At 51.1% G+C, this 17,778-nt stretch overlaps 2 protein-coding genes across 6 annotated transcripts; both read left to right on the forward strand.

The window, feature by feature from the left end:
• Nucleotides 1-8,519: 8,519 nt before the first annotated feature.
• MYL6B (myosin light chain 6B) lies at nt 8,520-13,906 on the forward strand. 4 transcript variants are annotated; one of them, XM_077954504.1, is made up of 8 exons: nt 8,520-8,564; nt 9,786-10,029; nt 10,748-10,775; nt 10,991-11,134; nt 11,352-11,525; nt 13,396-13,473; nt 13,626-13,663; nt 13,808-13,906. In XM_077954504.1, exons 2-7 carry the CDS (start codon nt 9,853-9,855, stop codon nt 13,652-13,654), a joined length of 630 nt encoding a protein of 209 aa, XP_077810630.1. In that variant the 5' UTR covers nt 8,520-8,564; nt 9,786-9,852; the 3' UTR covers nt 13,655-13,663; nt 13,808-13,906. The 4 variants fall into 4 exon arrangements, with proteins under 4 accessions (XP_077810630.1, XP_015007468.1, XP_077810628.1 ...); XM_015151982.2 differs by having other exon boundaries at nt 9,807-10,029; XM_077954502.1 differs by lacking the exons at nt 13,396-13,473; nt 13,626-13,663; nt 13,808-13,906 and having other exon boundaries at nt 11,352-12,397.
• Nucleotides 13,907-14,243: 337 nt separating this feature from the next.
• On the forward strand, nt 14,244-17,418 carry MYL6 (myosin light chain 6). 2 transcript variants are annotated; one of them, NM_001193549.1, is made up of 7 exons: nt 14,244-14,289; nt 14,547-14,574; nt 15,451-15,594; nt 15,828-16,001; nt 16,095-16,172; nt 16,468-16,512; nt 17,230-17,378. In NM_001193549.1, the coding sequence occupies exons 1-6, from the start codon at nt 14,287-14,289 to the stop codon at nt 16,494-16,496; spliced, it is 456 nt and encodes a 151-aa protein (NP_001180478.1). In that variant the 5' UTR covers nt 14,244-14,286; the 3' UTR covers nt 16,497-16,512; nt 17,230-17,378. The 2 variants fall into 2 exon arrangements, with proteins under 2 accessions (NP_001180478.1, XP_015007435.1); XM_015151949.3 differs by lacking the exon at nt 16,468-16,512 and having other exon boundaries at nt 17,230-17,418.
• Nucleotides 17,419-17,778: the final 360 nt, after the last annotated feature.

Below are 17,778 nucleotides of genomic sequence, written 5' to 3' on the forward strand. Positions count from 1 at the left end.
GGGAATCAATCTACCCATCTGATGTTTATTCCAACTGTCAAAAGCCTTTATCCAATTCGTGAATCGTGTCAGTTTAATTAATGGTCAAAGCCTACTAAGGTTGCAGCCACCAAGAATGTTGAGGATGGTCACGAGACCTGTGTAAAGTAGCTGCTGTTGCATTTCAGGTGAGACTCATTTCCAGTCACAGTGATGAACTCTGTTACCCATCCAACTTGTCTGCTGACCACTATGGGCTTTCTAGGGAAGGGATTCCTAAACCTGGTAAACCTGGGAGCTCTGTGCCACTGCCCAGGCTCCTGGTGTCTCCGTGCCATCAGGGCATGCTCAGGTACATTCAAAAGGGCTTCAGGCCCATCTGACAGGAGCTACACCCATTTCCATCATCTGTTCACTCTGAACTCTGCTCCTTGCAGGAACTTTCCTGGAGTGCAAGCTAGAGAAGCTGTGCTCCATCTGTTCTGCCAGTTGAAAGGAGAGAGATGGACAGAGTGAACTGCTGAAGACAGGGTCACTGGCATAGGAACGTGGGGATTTCATAACTGCCTCAGGGAGACTACCATCTTCTCTGGAAAAATACAAACCTCAGGATGCTGCCCACCGGGAGATGAGGGAAGACTCAGGGGAAAGGATTAAGCTCAGTTCCACAAGTTGTCAAAATTTGCTTAATTAGCAAAAACTGAATTTAAACTCCACATCGTCCACAAACTCAACCTCTATGTTTTCAGTGACCCTTTTGTATTCACTGCTGGTTCCTCTGCCATCTCCACTTCCTTCCCATCAACGTAAGAGGACCCCAGGCCTTGGCTGTGAGCAAGAAGGTCTTATTTGCTCCATTCCCCAACTCCAGCTCTAGAATCATAGGGGGAAAAACTCCAAAAACAGAGCAGAGAAACTTAATTTTTAAGGTCTCTTGTCAAATTTCTAGATACTGGCCGGGCGCGGTGGCTCACGCCTGTAATCCCAGCACTTTGGGAGGCTGAGGTGGGCAGATCACGAGGTCAGGAGATTGAGACCATCCTGGCTAACACAGTGAAACCCCGTCTCTACTAAAAAGACAAAAACTTAGCCGGGCGTGGTGGCGGGCGCCTGTAGTCCCAGCTACTCGGGAAGCTGAGGCAGGAGAATGGCGTGAACCCAGGAAGTGGAGCTTGCAGTGAGCCGAGATGGTGCCACTGCACTCCAGCCTGGGCAACAGAGCAAGACTCTGTCTCAAAAAAAAAAAAATTCTAGATACTAGCTGGGCATGCAGCCCAAGGCCTGCTGTTCTAGCTGGCTTCAGATAATACAACCTAGGATTTTGCAATATGTGATTTTAAGAAACATTCTTGAGCTAATTTATCACTTCAAGTAATTACATTTCCAGGAAACTAGAGGACATGGCACAAATTCTCCCATCCCAGAAGGGTCCCTACTCTTTCCTAACCTTTTTGAGTTCAATATATATATATAAGGGAAGAGGTACTAGTCTACATATTAAATACAAGATGATGGCTAAGTGTGATGGCTCATGCCTGTAATGCCAACACTTAGGGAGGCCGGCCGAGGCAGAGGATCCACAGAAAACCCCCACCCTTAGAAATCATTAGCCAGTCTTGGTGGTATGCACCTGTAGTCCCAGCTATTCAGGAGTCTGAGGCAGGAGGATCGCTTGAGCCCAGGAGTTCAAGGTCATAGTGAGCTAGGCTCGTGCCACTCTACTCTGCCCTGGGTGACAGAGTGAGACCTTGTCTCCAAAAAAAGAAAGAAAAAAAAGCAAGATGATGACAACCAGATCCAAAAAAAAAAAAAATACATACAAGATGAAACACAAAACACAATCGCACTTTTATATATGAAGATGGAACACATTTTAAGGGTCATTAATCACATGAATTAAATATACTTCTGTCATTTCTCAAACAGCTGACTTTTGACACACATACACAATGCATACCTTTTCCAGAGAAAGATATGACTGTATATGGTTATGCGATCACTGATGTTTGCAAATACTATCCTCTTGGAATGTGTTTTTATTGGACCAAACGACATGCTGTAGTTAACTAGGTGTGGCAACACAGTTGTCTACCCAACAGCCATTTCCCCTCTTCCCTACATACAGAATCCCAGAATGTCCCTGGTGGCAGTATGCCAGCCCCAAAAATTAATCAAGATACCCTTTGCTGAATAATCACTTTCCCTTGCAACTTGAAATGACCCTGACCCAGTCGTTTCTAACATCTAACAAGATGTTAGAGGAAGTCAGTTGGGGATTGTAGTATCTAAAGAAGAAAGCCTTCATTGCCCCTTCCTTTCTGTGTAGGTCATTGGTATGAGGATACTATGTCTGGAACTGCAGCAGCCTTTTTTTTTTTTTTTTTTTTTCTGAGAGAGTTTCGCTCTTCTCACATAGGCTGGAATGCAATGGCGTGGTCTCAACTTGCAGCAACCTCCACCTCCTGGGTTCAAACAATTTTCCTGCCTCACCCTCCTGAGTAGCTAGGATTACAGGCACCTGCCACCATGCCCGGCTAATTTTTGTATTTTTAGTAGAGACAGGGTAATCCCAGCACTTTGGGAGGCCGAGGCTGGTGATCACCTGAGCTCAGGAGCCTGACCAACATGGCAAAACCCCGTCTCTATTAAAAAAACAAAAAAATTTGGCCAGGCAAAGTGGCTCATGCCTGTAATCCCAACACTTTGGGAGGCCGAGGCGGGAGGATCACAAAGTCAGGAGATCGAGACCAGCCTGGCCAATATGGTGAAACCCAGTCTCTACTAAAAATACAACAACAACAACAAAAAATTGGCTGGTGGTGCATGCCTGTAATCCCAGCTACTCGGGAGGCTGAGGAAGGAGAATTGCTTGAACTCAGGAGGCAGAGGTTGCAGCGAGCCAGGATTGTGCCACTGCACTCCAGTCTGGGCGACAGAGCAAAACTCCATCTCAAAAAAAAAAAAAAAAAATTAGCCTGGCGTGATGGTGCTGGGATTGCACCACTGCACTCCAGCCTGGGTGACAAGAGTGAGAGTCTGTCTCAAAAAAAAAAAAAAAAAAAACAAAACTATAACAACTAAATATAAGAAATAGCAGCCGGGCACGGTGGCTCAAGCCTGTAATCCCAGCACTTTGGGAGGCTGAGACGGGCGGATCACGAGGTCAGGAGATTGAGACCATCCTGGCTAACATGGTGAAACTCCGTCTCTACTAAAAAATACAAAAAACTAGCCAGGCGAGGTGGCGGGCGCCTGTAGTCCCAGCTACTCGGGAGGCTGAGGCAGGAGAATGGCGTGAACCCGGGAGGCGGAGCTTGCAGTGAGCTGAGATCCGGCCACTGCACTCCAGCCCGGGCAACAGAGCAAGACTCCGTCTCAAAAAAAAAAAAAAAGAAAGAAAGAAATAGCCAGGGATGGTGGCCCACGAATCTGAGGTTTCAGTGAGCTATGATTGTGCCACTGTATCCAGAGCCTGGTCAACAGAGCAAGCCCCTGTTTCTGGGGGGGAAAGGAAAGGAAATGTATACAAAGGATGGGCACAATGGCTCACGCCTGTAATCCCAACACTTTAGGAGGCCAAGGAAGGTGGATCACCTGAGGTCAGGAGTTCGAGACCAGCCTGGCCGACATGGCAAAACCTTATCCCTACTAACAATACAAAAAAAAAATTAGCCAGGTGTGGTGGCACACACCTGTAATCCCAGCTACTTGGGAGGCTGAGGCATGAGAATCACTTGAACCCAGGAGGTGAGGTGGAGGTTGCAGTGAGCTGAAATGCACCACTGCACTCCAGCCTGGAGGACAGAGAAGACCCTTGTCTCCCAAACAAAACACAAAAAGGAATGTATACTGAATAAACACGCTTGAAGAGAGCAGCTAAAGGGCCCTAATCTCCTTCTGCTTCTCTTCCTCTCAACCTTTTCCACTGTGCTCTCTGGGAGCCTTTTCCACATAACACTTCCCACCCATTCCACCTTTTTTTTTTTTTTTTTTTTGAGGGGGGTACAGAATTTCGCTCGTTGCCCAGGCTGGAGTGCAATGGTGTGATCGAGGCTCACTGCAACTTCCACCTCCCGGGTTCAAGCGATTCTCCTGCCTCAGCCTTCCTGAGTAGGTGGGATTACAGGCATGCACCATCACGCCTGGCTAATTTTGTATTTTTAGTAGAGACAGGGTTTCTCCATGTTGGTCAGGCTGGTCTCCAATTCCTGACCTCAGATGATCCACCTGCCTTGGCCTCCCAAAGTGCTAGGATTACAGGCATGAGCCACTGCGCTTGGCCATTCTTTTTTTTTTTTTTTTTAGATGGAGTCACCCTCTGTTGCCCAGGCTGGAGTGCTGTGACACAATCTCGGTTCACTGCAACCTCCACCTCCTGGGATTCTCATGCCTCAGCCTCCCAAGTAGCTGAGATTACAGGTGCCTGCCACCATGCTGGGCTAATTTTTGTATTTTTAGTAGAGACAGGGTTTTACCATGTTGGTCACACTGGTCTCAAACTCCTGACCTCAGATGATCCACCTTCCTTGGCCTCCCAAAGTGTTGGGATTACAGGAATGAGCCACTGTGCCCGGCCTGCTTTTAAAAAAAATTTTTTTGGCCGGGCGCGGTGGCTCAAGCCTGTAATCCCAGCACTTTGGGAGGCCGAGACGGGCGGATCACGAGGTCAGGAGATCGAGACCATCCTGGCTAACACGGTGAAACCCCGTCTCTACTAAAAAATACAAAAAACTAGCCGGGTGAGGTGGCGGGCGCCTGTAGTCCCAGCTACTCGGGAGGCTGAGGCAGGAGAATGGCGTAAACCTGGGAGGCGGAGCTTGCAGTGAGCTGAGATCCGGCCACTGCACCCCAGCCTGGGCGGCAGAGCAAGACTCCGTCTCAAAAAAAAAAAAAAAAAAAAAATCATAAACCCTGCCCTTACTGAGTATTCTTGCCTTTCCCCGCAGGGTAGACTTCAATTGTCCTCCAGGTTCCTTCCCTGTGGTAAGTCCTGGGTCAGGACTTACCCCAGGGGATAATGTCCTGGGGACCCACCATCATGTCTCACCACTACCCAAGCACAGACATGGCTTCTGTTCATAAATTCCTATTAAATATTTCTAAGAAAGTGGATTTGGGCCGGGCGTGGTGGCTCAAACCTGTAATCCCAGCACTTTGGGAGGCCAAGACAGGTGGATCACAAGGTCAGCAGATCGAGACCATCCTGGCTAACACGGTGAAACCCCGTCTCTACTAAAAAATACAAAAAAACTAGCCCAGTGAGATGGCGGGCACCTGTAATCCCAGCTACTCGGAGGCTGAGGCAGGAGAATGACGTAAACCCGGGAGGCGGAGCTTGCAGTGAGCTGAGATCACACCACTGCACTCTAGCCTGGGCGACAGAGCAAGACTCTGTCTCAAAAAAAAAAAGAAAAAAAGAAAGTGGATTTGTCAGCCTCCTTCCTCAACCTCTTAGCTTCCTTGGACTTTGGGGGTAAGTGTGCATAGACCTGTGCATTGCGGAACAGCTCCCCAATGGCTTTCCATGTTCTTTCAATCTAACAGGCCACTTTGGATAGCTGAACATGTGGAGGTTCCTGAAGGATGGCATGCCTAGGGAAGGCAAGGAAGCTCCAGACTTACCTCCCTCCCTGCCCACAAAATGCAATCTCTAAGAATATATGGGCTAGTCGAGGTAGGTCATGCCTATAATCCCAGCACTTTGGGAGGCACCTGAGATGGGAAGATCCTTTAAGCTCAGGAGTTTGAGACTGGGTAACACAGTGAGACCTCATTTCTAGAAAAAAACAAAATCAAAGAAAAATAAGAATATACAAATCACATGCTAAGTGGGGAAGGAAGATAGGAGAGACAGGCATTTCTCACAGATAATTCACATATATAATCACCCTATGCCCAGTTAAGACCACGTTTAGTCCAGTTTATGTTATTTATGATCAAGACAGGGATGGCACAGAAAATGAAGGATAGCCTTCCAATCTCTCCAAGGGTCTTAATGGTTTTTCCCTGTACTACTTCTCTATAGAAAATGCTAGAAAGTCGCGGGCATGGTGGCTCACACCTGTAATCCCAGCACTTTGGGAGGCCGACGCGGGCGGATCACAAGGTCAGGAGATCGAGGCCATCCTGGCTAACACAGTGAAACCCTGTCTCTACTAAAAATATATCAAAAAAATTAGGCCGGGCGCGGTGGCTCAAGCCTGTAATCCCAGCACTTTGGGAGGCCGAGGCGGGCGGATCACAAGGTCAGGAGATCAAGACCACAGTGAAACCCCGTCTCTACTAAAAATACAAAAAATTAGCCGGGCACGGTGGCGGGCGCCTGTAGTCCTAGCTACTCAGGAGGCTGAGGCAGGAGAATGGCGTGAACCCGGGAGGCGGAGCTTGCAGTGAGCCGAGATCGCGCCACTGCACTCCAGCCTGGGCAACAGCGTGAGACTCCGTCTCAAAAAAAAAAAAAAAAAAAAAAAAAAATTAGCCCGGGTGTTGGCGGATGCCTGTAGTCCCAGCTACTAGGGAGGCTGAGGCAGGAGAATGGCGTGAACCCAGGAGGCGGAGCTTGCAGTGAGCTGAGATCACACCACTGCACTCCAGCCTGGGCCACAGTAAGACTCCGCCTCAAAAAAAAAAAAAAGAAAAAAAGAAAAGAAAATGCTAGAAAGTCAGCTGATGCCATAACCACTCATACTTGGCAAAATGCCAAAAGTGGGAAAAGGAAAGAAAAAAAAATTACAAGGGCCATATCTTTGAAACCAATGTCTGCAAGAGTGATAGAAGCCACACAATGGCATCCATAATGTGGCCCTTTCCCAGTCTCATAACCACTTAAAAATGTATTCCTTCTTCCTCTCCGTCTCTTCACAACACCTATTGGTCCTCACTTCATTGATGTAAAAATGGGTAAAATATCAGCGACCTCATGCCTTGGGAAGATTAAAGGAAAGTTATTTAACAAACACTTATACAGCACTTACGCTGTGCCAGGCCTATTCTAATTTACAAACTTTGTGGTTTTTTTTTTTTTTTTTTTTTTTTTTTTTTGAGATGGAGTCTCACTCTGTCACCCAGGCTGGAGTGCAGTGGCGGAATCTCGGCTCACTGCAACCTCCCGGGTTTAAGTGATTCTCCTACCTCAGCCTCCCAAGTAGCTGAGGTGACAGGCGCCTGCCACCTCGCCCGGCTATTTTTTTGGTTTTTTTGTATTTTTAGTAGTGACAGGGTTTCACCATGTTGGCCAGGCTGGTCTCGAACTCCTGACCTCAGGTGACCAGCCTGCCTCACCTCCCAAAGTGCTGGGACTACAGGCGTGAGCCACCAAGCCCGGCCCTATTTTACCAATAATAACACTTCGAATCCTCCTAAGAGCCCTATGAGGCAGGTACCATTATCATTATTTTACAGATGAGGAACTGAGGCCCAGGAGAGACAACTAAACCTGCTGAGGGCCACTAACCAGCACCTGGTAGAACCAGGATTCAAATATGAGCAGGCTCGTCTGAACCCCATGCACTTGAGCACCCTCTGAGATAATTTAACCCCTTCATCGGTAGCAGATCTATGGTGGCCTCCAGAAATGGTTGCTAACTTACTATCATCGTTATTTCTGTCGTACAATTCATTTCTACCTTTCCAATAAACTTTCCCGAACCAGTGAACCTTACTTACTGCCCATAAAGTTCACCTGTGCCTCACCACCCTGCCCTCGCCCGAGTTTTCTGCTCTGACCGAATCCTCACACGCCAGTGCAGCCCCAGCCTCCAACACCAGGTGCACCGCCAGTGTATTTACTGATCCAGTGAATGAAGGTGGGCCCGGCCGGGCTGGTTCCCATCCTCTGATCAACGCCTAGGGGAACCAGTAAACTCCAATGCTGACCATAAGTGTCTCAGAAAGTAGGTCTGGAAAGCCCAGCCCTCCGCTCAGGAACCTATGAAGACCGGGGAGGATAGCGCATATGCGGCCGCAGGATGGAAACCTCGATCAGAAGGCTGGGGCAGGTGACTGGGCTTAATTGCAAATTTTAACATTTACTTCAGCAACCAGTTCATTAAAAACAAACTACTCTGAGGCCTCTTTTTTTCCCACCAAACCCAAGAGGAAGCGAAAAAGAGCGCAGCCGCTCTCCCTGGGGCCGTAAGTGCTTCCAGCTATCTGACCTCCACGCTGCCTGCTGCAGCCTCAACCTTTCCCCTGGTTCGGAGTTCTTTCAGCAGTAGGTCCAGGAAAACACCTGCCCCGCTCCCCACCGCCCCCCCCCCCACCGCCTCCCGAGACTAGGAGCCCGCCAGGGCTAAGTAGGAGGGATACCCTAGGGACCCTGCAGGGTTTTAGGGTTGGGGTGGATTGGAAATTGTTCATTGCCTTTCAGTTCCGGGACATGGAAGGACACTGAGTCACCAAACGCCGCCATGGGCCGGAAGCCACCGCCCTAGCCTCAGCTGCAATCTAGAGCGCGGCGTATCCCGTGAGCCCACTGGGGACTACGACTCCCGGCATGCTCCGCGGCCGTCGGAATTAACCCTTCAGGGCTGGGGGGCCGCGCTGTGCACCGCCCCCTCCCCAGCCACAGACGCGGACCCCGCAGGGTGAGTTTTGGGGGGCTGAGGAGAGCCGCTTTCTTTAAGGTTTAGTGGGGTGTGTGAGAGTGTGTGTGTGTGTGTGTGTGTGTGTGTCTGTGTGTGATGTATTTTGTAAAAATGGGACAGTTTGCAGTAATGAGATTCAGACACTGTTTTGCGAATGGGAGACCCAGCATCAACCCCGGGGCCTAAGTGGAGTCACTGCTATCTTCCTCAGAATGCTACCTAAATCCTTTCCTAATTTCCCCCAGAACAAAAGTAGGCCGCAACCCCTCCCCACTCCCAAACACCCCCCAACTTGGACTCTCTCCCAGTGCCCCCGGCAAGGTTTGTGACCTGGCCCCTGAGTCGGGATTTTTATTATACCCCTGGTAGTGGGATGAATACTCATGGAGGCCATAGGAGTGCCCACATCCTCTTGGATTAGGGAATTTAAGCCTTCTCCCAGAGCCCGCCCTTCTCGGGTGCCACCACAGGGTCCCCACAGGTTCAGCAAGCGCCCTACCTTTTGTTTGTGTTGAATGACAGTGGTCTTGTGGAAGAAGGTTCCTTCCATGGAAGAATGGGTAGCAGATGTTAAACCTGATCTTTGCCCCCACTCCTTCCCCTAAAACAACACTGCGCACTAGGAGACAATGAGGGATGTCACACTCCTGTTTCTATGACTATTCTTCCTTTATACTGTGAATAGTTTCAATTCTTGGCTGGGTGCGGGCTCAGGAACTACAAGTATTAGGGATTATTAGACTGTAGGGTTAACTACCCCTGCTCTTTACAAAGCCATGGTCAGAAAGGAGTGGAGGGGCTGGGCAGATGGGCTGCTTGTTTTTGTCATTGCTCCCAGACCACACTTTAACTTGTTCCAGTTCACACAAGCCTCCCTGACTGCTACCCCTCACCCCACCCTTCGAGAAGACTAAAGCTGCTGGATCACCTGCTTTGCCTCACCACCCCCATCTCAGTGCAAGCATCCTATCCTCACCCTGGAGGTTAACTACCTCTCATTCTGGGCAGTCCCTGGCTTCCTCCCCTACCCTCAAAGGAAACATTGTTCTTTTCTGGACAGCCTTTGGGGATGAGGGGACAGAGGGAAGAAGACCTTGGGGCAGGAGTCCTGAACCATAGGAGGCCAGGGGAGTGAGGGCAGACGGTTATATCTCTCCTCTACCTCATCCTCGCCACAGCCAACTGGCTCCCTGCCCCTGCCCCCGCCCCTTGACATCCCAGACTCCCTGGCTATTTAAACAGAGATGGGTGCCCCCATCCGCACACTGTCCTTTGGCCACCGGACATCATGCCTCCCAAGAAGGATGTTCCCGTGAAGAAACCAGCAGGGCCCTCCATCTCCAAACCTGCTGCTAAGCCAGCAGCAGCAGCAGGGGCTCCTCCAGCCAAGAGCAAAGCTGAGCCAGCTGTCCCCCAGGCCCCTCAGAAAACCCAGGAGCCTCCAATCGATCTCTCCAAAGTGGTGGTGAGTCTCTGGAAAGTGAAGATAATTGGAGGGGGTGGTTTGAGGGTGAGATACAGCTTAGGGGATTAGGGGGTATCTAGAAGGTAGGGAATCAATGAACCCTGGAATGAGATTGGGGCTTTCCCTTAGTCCCCCATTTGGAAGCATCCAGGCTTATGACTCTGCTGTTGTCTTTGCTGTTCTCTCCCTCTAACCTATAACCATGTGTGTACAGCACATGCACACTCACTTACCCCCTGCTGGAGGCAGGGACTCTTAGATGGGGAACATCTGGGTTCTGAGGACAGTTTCAAGGTGAAGGGAAAAGAGCTGTTGCCTGCCCCTGGCTGGTGATTCAACTCAAAAGGCCTGCAGCTCTGAACTCCAGGAAGGGAGGCTGAAGAGGACAGACTTGTTAGACAATCACAGCTGGGGGCCAGGGGTAAATTTAGCCTTTGTTCAGCCCCCAGTTATGTGAGGGATGCAGGGCTCAGGGCAATGGAGGGAGGGAAACAGGTGGCATGGGATTAACCCTGTTCCCAGGAAACCCTCCCCACTGTAATTCCTCTTCTTGGGATTCTCCCAAGGCCCAGAGCTGGGAATGGGACTGAGGTGGCTGGGCTTCCAGCCTGGTCCCTTTGGGCCCCTCCTCAGAAGTGGCTGCCAGTTGGTTGGGAAGAGTGCTGGAGAGGGACTGAATAAACTGTCATCTCTCCCCACCTGCTTTTTTCTTCCACAGATCGAGTTTAACAAGGACCAGCTGGAGGGTGAGGAGAAGCTGGTCTAAGCCCACTGTCCAGTCCCCAATCCCCTGGTCAGATTCTCTTTCTATTCCCCTAACCCCAGTCCCGACCTTGAAACCTCCCATACTAGTCCTCTTTTCCTCCCTTGTTCTGTTCACATAGTTTCTGAAATTCCCTTCTGTCTGGGGGTGATGGGAACCCCTAGTCAGTGTCTACACTGACCCTTCCTTATACCTTAGAGTTCAAGGAGGCCTTCGAGCTGTTTGACCGAGTAGGGGATGGCAAGATCCTGTACAGCCAGTGTGGGGACGTGATGAGGGCCCTGGGCCAGAACCCCACCAACGCCGAGGTGCTCAAGGTCCTGGGGAACCCCAAGAGTGATGGTGAGGGGACCCTTGGAACAATTTGGGTTTTTAGTTTTCAAAAGTTGAATGTTGGTAACAAAGAATGAGGTGGATCTCAGGACTTCAAAAACTGTCAAACACAGAAGCAGGAAAATATCCTAAATGCTGAACAGGATGAAAGCATTGTGGTAGGGTTGGGAGCCGGGTCCTATGTGATACTACAGTGACCTCTCCTTCATCTCTCTCCAACCTCCAGAGCTGAAGTCCCGGCGTGTGGACTTTGAAACTTTCCTGCCCATGCTCCAGGCAGTGGCCAAGAACCGGGACCAAGGCACATATGAGGACTACTTGGAGGGGCTTCGTGTGTTTGACAAGGAGGGGGACGGCAAAGTCATGGGAGCAGAGCTCAGACATGTTCTCACCACCCTCGGTGAGGCAGGCAAGGGGGACCAGAACTACTTTAGAGTGGAGAGGGGAATGGGGTGGGCCAGAAAAAAGACTGGCCAGTTAAGCAGAGCCAGCAGGAGGATTACTATCCTGCAGGTTGTCGGCAGGAGACTGAGAAGGTCAGAGCTGTGGGGGTAGAATCTGAAGGTCTTGCTCTTCCAGAGTCTAAAGTGCCTTCCAGAGGACAGAGGAAAAGGGATGAGGCAGGAAATCTGAATTTTCATTTTGGAAGAGACGTGTGGGTTGTGTGTTCTGGTACAAGTCTCTTAACCTCCTGGAATTGTTTCCTTGTCAGTCAATACTTTCACCAGTACTAGGGTGAAATGGAAAGCAAGAGGCATCCATGACTAGGGAAGATTCCCTTGAGAACTGAGGCTATGAGAAATCGTCAGGGTGGGAGACTCTAAAGAGTGTGGCCTGGCCAGGTGCGGTGGCTCACGCCTCTAATCCCAGCATTTTGGGAGGCCAAGGCGGGCGGATCACCTGAGCCCAGGAGTTCAAGACCAGCCTGGCCAACAGGGTGAAACCCCGTCTCTATTAGTAATACAAAAATTAGGTGGGCATGGTGGCACGTGCCTATAGTCCCAGCTACCCAGGAGGCTGAGGCAGAAGAATCGCTGGAACCCGGGAGTCTGAGGTTGCAGTGAGCCAAGATCACACCACTGCACTCCAGCCTGGGCGACAAAGCGAGACTCCGTCTCAAAAAAAAAAAAAAAGGCCGGGCACGGTGGCTGAAGCCTGTAATCCCAGCACTTTGGGAAGCCGAGGTAGGCAGATCACTTGAGGTCAGGAGTTCGAGACCAAGACCAGCGTGGCCAACATGGTGAAACCTCATCTCTACTAAAAACACAAAAATTAGCCGGGCATGATGGTGGGTGCCTGTAATTCCAGCTTCTCGGGAGGCTAAGGCAGGAGAATCACTTTAACCCGGGAGGTGGAGGTTGCAGTGAGCTGAGACCGTGCCACTGCACTCCAGCCTGGGCGATAGAGCAAGACTCAGTTTAAAAAAACAAAAAACAAGAAACAGCATGGCCTGGCCGGGCGCAGTGGCTCACTCCTATAATCCTAGCACTTCAGGAGGCCAAGGCAGGAGGATCACTTGAGCCCAGGAGTTCGAGACCAGCCTGGGCAACATAGTGAGATTCTCTATTTAAAAAAAAAAAAATTACAAGGCCAGGCGTGGTGGCTCACACCTGTAATCTCAGCATTTTGGGAGGCAGAAGTGGGCAGATCATTTGAGCTCAGGAGTTTGAGACCAGCCTGAGCAACATGGCAAAACCATGTCTCTACAAAAAAATAAAAAAATTAGCTAGGCGTGGTGGTGTACACTTGTAGTCCCAGCTACTTCGAAAGCTGATGTGAATCACTGGAGCCCAGGAGGTGGAAGTTGCAGTGAGCCATGATGATGTCACTGCATTCCAGCTGGGTGACAGAGGGAGACCCTATCTAAAAAAAAAAAAAAAAATTACAATTGTTATGTTCATATTATTGTTTACAAAAATATATGGAAAAAGCCAGGGGCAGTGGCTCATGCCTGTAATCCCAGCACTTTGGGAGGCTGAAGCAAGTGTATGACCTGAGGTCAAGAGTTTGAGAGCAGCCTGCCCAACATGGTGAAAACTCATCTCTACCAGAAATACAAAAAATTAGCGGTGAACCTGTAGTCCCAGCTACTCGGGAGGCTGAGGCAGGAGAATCGCTTAAACACGGGAGGCGGAGGTTGCAGTGAGCCGAGACTGCTCCACTGCACTCCAGCCTGGGTGACAGGAGCGAAACAACGTCTCGGAAAAAAGCATTGCCTGGGTGAGTGAAGGAGGGAAAGCAGGGACTCAGACGTTGTGTCTGGGATTCAGGAGAGAAGATGACTGAGGAGGAGGTGGAGACTGTTCTGGCAGGACATGAGGACAGCAACGGCTGCATCAACTACGAGGGTGAGGGGCCAAAAAAGCAGGAGCGGGGCCGGGGGAGGAGGGGAGCCCGGCGTCTTGCCGCGTGTGGGTGGGGGCACCCCTGAATTATCTAGAGTCAGATGTATTATCCAGAGGCCTGCTTCTGAAGCCCCTCTTGCCTCCTCTCTTTGCAGCCTTCTTGAAACACATCCTAAGCGTCTGAGTGCTACAGGTAGGGCCTTCCCACCCCTTCACCGCGCCTTAAGAGGCAAGTCTCCCGCGCTTCTCAGCCAGCATAGAAAAGCAGCGGAGTTCGTTCTGCTGTCCGGTTGCTGCGCGGGCTCCAGCGCTTGGCAACTTTCGTTTTTTTCCACAGATCCAGTGGGGTCCGGACACTGGGCCCCGCGGGCGGAAGCACGTTCCAGCCACCAGGAGGCCACCTATTGTTTCAAAATAAAGACTGGGTTCCTCTCTTCGTTTCAGACTATTTTTTTCATGGTTGGGGGAGCAAGGGGAGACGGGGAGGGTGCTAGGAGGAGAGGGCGGGAAAAGAAGGCTCTCTCCTCTTCCAGTCCTCTAATGTTCCTGTTGTTGGGAGGCGCAGATTAATTGTGCCCCACGCCCCCCCCACTCCCATCCCCGAGCGGTTCTGTGCCCAGGTAGGGCTGGAGAAACGAACAGCGGGCCCCGCCCACGTCATTACTAATGTAGCAATTATCTGCATAAACCCAGGTCACGGTTCCTATTGGCTGAGTCCGCTGAGGGTGACGTCATTGGGACGTACTAAGACTAGGGTTGGGCCGAGAGTCGGAGCCATTACTGCAGGAAAAGGTCCCGCAGAGCTGAGCAGTCAAGATGGTGGGGCCCAGGTCCTGGGAGATGGGCAGGATTGGGGGCGAGAGGTGGGAAGAGACGGGTGGGGGGGCGAGGAGAAGGCAGGGGTAGGAGGCAAAGGGAACCTGAGGACCCGAAAGGTTGGAGGTGGGGTTGGAAAGCCTGGGGCCCTATCCTGCGGGGAAGCGAGTCTGCAGCCTGAAACAGGAGTTTGTGGGGCTGGGATAGAAACTCGGGGGATTGGCGTTCAGATGCTGACCACTTCCCTCTTCTCTGAGCAGTGTGACTTCACCGAAGACCAGACCGCAGGTAGGTTATCTCTGATCCCTACCGAGGTCACCCTTAGGGAGAGGGACACCCGCCCCCCAGCACCTATCCTCTAATCTTAATCTGTCATCTCTTTAGCACCCCTATGAGGTTACCCCCTGGATTATTTTCTCTTCTTTTGGATCCTCCATTTTCTTTTCTCACTTTCTTCCTCCCTCCCCTTCCACTCTAGATCTGAGTCCCAAGCACTGGGTGAGTTTTAGGTGGTGTGGGTATGTGAAAAAACTTGGTCACCTAATGCCTGCTGTTTGTGGGGTCTGGGGAGGGTGTATAAAGCTGCCTGCTCTCCTTTGTCCCTTAATCAGCTACTTCTGTCTTTTTTCTCCTCCTGTGATAACTGCCCCTGACCTCCCAGCTTGCAGTTGTGAAGACTGTAGAGCAGTGACTTGATATTCTGTGCAGATGGGGACAGGACAGGGGAGTTTGCTAAGGATATGACTGTAGCTCTACCCTCTGGAAGTTCTCTTTGTACTGGAGGGGTGCAAAGTGGCAGGTTGGGATGACCCTGGTCCCAGGCTGCTGCTCTCACTTCCTTATAAGGACAGGACTGAGACTGGGCGGTGGCGAATTCCTGCCCTGAGAAGTGTAGTAGCAGCAGTGGAGATTGGCAGGTCTGCCGCAGGCAGAGGGGGATGTGTAAATGGATGTTACCAGGCTGCCAGAGGGGGAGGAAGGCTCTATATAGGACACCTGAGTTGGGAGGAAGATAAATAGATCCCTCTTAAGTACACTTCGGTGTACAGTTTGGTGCAGATATCTGGTTTCCTCAGCATGATCAAAGTTGAATGGGCAGCAGGCTCTGAGGTAGGGTTTGGGTTAACCCTCAAATCCTGTGTTGACATTCATCTGAATCCTCAGAGTTCAAGGAGGCCTTCCAGCTGTTTGACCGAACAGGTGATGGCAAGATCCTGTACAGCCAGTGTGGGGACGTGATGAGGGCCCTGGGCCAGAACCCTACCAACGCCGAGGTGCTCAAGGTCCTGGGGAACCCCAAGAGTGATGGTGAGGGGCCTCAAGAACAACAACTCAGTGTGGTCATGGGCCCACAGTTCTTCAGCTAAGAGCTTCCCTTTATCTTCATAGGCCCCAAACTCAAAAGTCTGGATTAGCAAATCCCATGGATTTCCCTGCTTAGGAGGGAGTCATCTCTCTGTTCAGTTGAGGTCTCTATTATCCCCCGTCCTGAGAACTTGTGTTACTTCTCTGGCCTGACACTTCCACCTCCTTTATGGCAGAGATGAACGTGAAGGTGCTGGACTTTGAGCACTTTCTGCCCATGCTGCAGACAGTGGCCAAGAACAAGGACCAGGGCACCTATGAGGATTATGTCGAAGGACTTCGGGTGTTTGACAAGGAAGGAAATGGCACTGTCATGGGTGCTGAAATCCGGCATGTTCTTGTCACACTGGGTAAGGTTCTGTGTCCTTGTCCTTGAGCTGAGATGCCACCCTGAATACCTCACTTGTCTCCCAATTCCAAAGATGCTCTCTTTCCCCCTGCAGGTGAGAAGATGACAGAGGAAGAAGTAGAGATGCTGGTGGCAGGGCACGAGGACAGCAATGGTTGTATCAACTATGAAGGTAAGGGGTGAACTGCGCTTTCGCAGCCACATGGGGCAGGTCAAGTATAGTGTTTGGGGCTTTCCCTATCCCTGGACGTGGGCTCCAAAAAGAGCCAGGAGGCAAGGTGCAGGGCCCTGCCCAGCCCAGCCCAGGAGTGGGAGGTCAGGGGGGTGTAACAGGAAAGGAAGGAGTAGTATTGTAGAGGGTGGGAAGGAATGAGAAGTGAAATAATGGAATGTCTGTCCCCACCGCCTGACCCCTCACCCCATGTCTGTGTCTTGTCTTCACCATGAATGTCTCTTCCTTCCTGCAGCGTTTGTGAGGCATATCCTGTCGGGGTGACGGGCCCATGGGGCGGGTACGGCTCCTCCCAGCCTCTCCCCTAGTTGATCTCCCCAGTGTTTCTTTTTTCCTCAACCTGTGCTCTTTATCCCCTGCCCTTACCCTACTACCATCTGACTTCCTCCTGGCATGTTTCTGCATGGAGCTGACTAGGGAGGGGAGGGATTCCTCATAGAGGAATACAGCCTGGGGGTAAGGTACCTCTTTACTTCTAGAATGGGCCTTGAGGTTTTACTTATAGGGCCCTGGGTGCTGGTGTCTGGGAACTCTCACCAGCCTGTATACCAGTCTTGCTTTAGGGTGACCTTCTGGCCCTGGAGCATGGGTAGCTGGCATAGAGGGGTATGGGTTGCCTGCCCCATTCTGCTGCTATAGCTGAACAGTCCTTTCCCCTTCCCTCGCTGGGCAGCTTGGAGGTACCCTAACCCAAAACTCTTGTCCTCTCCTCCCGCCAGTGGCTGACAGTAGCTGTAGGTGTAGTTGAGAACTTTTCTGCCTCTGCTGTGTTCTTGCTGCTCAGGGTGGGGAGGGGCACTAACAGCTGGTGGGAGGGGAGCTAGGGGCAGGGAGAACTGGTCAGACTCAAGGTGGCTCCTCTGCAAACTGACCCCAGGGTTGGTTGCTGTGGGCATGTTCCCTCTTATGCTACCTTTGCAGTCTTGTAGTCCCCTGGCCCTTGGTGTACCCCTCCACAGCCCTGTTCCCTGGCTCATTCCACCTTTCCTTTCCACAGAGCTCGTCCGCATGGTGCTGAATGGCTGAGGACCCTCCCAGTCTCCCGACTCCGTGCCTTTCCCTGTGTGAATTTTGTATCTAGCCTGAAGTTTCCCTAGGCTCTCTTGTCTCAGCACCTTTCCCATCTTGTCTCTTGGATGATGTTTGCCGTCAGCATTCACCAAATAAACTTGCTCTCTGGGCCCTCGGTTCGGTTCTGCTCTCTTTCCTGAACAGGGTAAAGGGGAAGAAGGTGAGGTGGTGATGATTTCTGCCCTGAGGCAGAGTCCAAGGTCAATGGTGCAGGGGTTGAGGAAAGCTGAGGCAGGAAGCCCCTGTACTAGCCGTCTGGGCTTCATTTAAAAACTGCTGGCCCCATTCATCCATCTTACACAAGCTACCTCTTGGGAGATTAGGAAATCTCCTACTAGATTGGTCCTACCTAAGATCCTGGTAGGACCAAGGCTGGCCATCCCTGTTCCATTCCGTATCAGGCTGTCTTCTCCTAGCCTTCCAGCTCCTTAAATCTGGCCCCCGCCCTCCCAAGCTCCCAGTAAGGCCTTTTGTG

The sequence above is a fragment of the Macaca mulatta genome, chromosome 11, assembly GCF_049350105.2.
Source record: "Macaca mulatta isolate MMU2019108-1 chromosome 11, T2T-MMU8v2.0, whole genome shotgun sequence".
Taxonomy (NCBI): domain Eukaryota; kingdom Metazoa; phylum Chordata; class Mammalia; order Primates; family Cercopithecidae; genus Macaca; species Macaca mulatta.

Coding starts and splice junctions, on each gene's coding strand:
- MYL6B (XM_077954502.1), top strand. CDS start 9,853: ATGCCTCCCAAGAAGGATGTTCCCGTGAAGAAACCAGCAGGGCCCTCC. Junction 10,030..10,747: donor TCGATCTCTCCAAAGTGGTG/GTGAGTCTCTGG, acceptor TTTCTTCCACAG/ATCGAGTTTAACAAGGACCA. Junction 11,135..11,351: donor GGGGAACCCCAAGAGTGATG/GTGAGGGGACCC, acceptor TCCAACCTCCAG/AGCTGAAGTCCCGGCGTGTG.
- MYL6 (XM_015151949.3), top strand. Junction 14,575..15,450: donor CACCGAAGACCAGACCGCAG/GTAGGTTATCTC, acceptor CTGAATCCTCAG/AGTTCAAGGAGGCCTTCCAG. Junction 16,173..17,229: donor TGGTTGTATCAACTATGAAG/GTAAGGGGTGAA, acceptor TCCTTTCCACAG/AGCTCGTCCGCATGGTGCTG.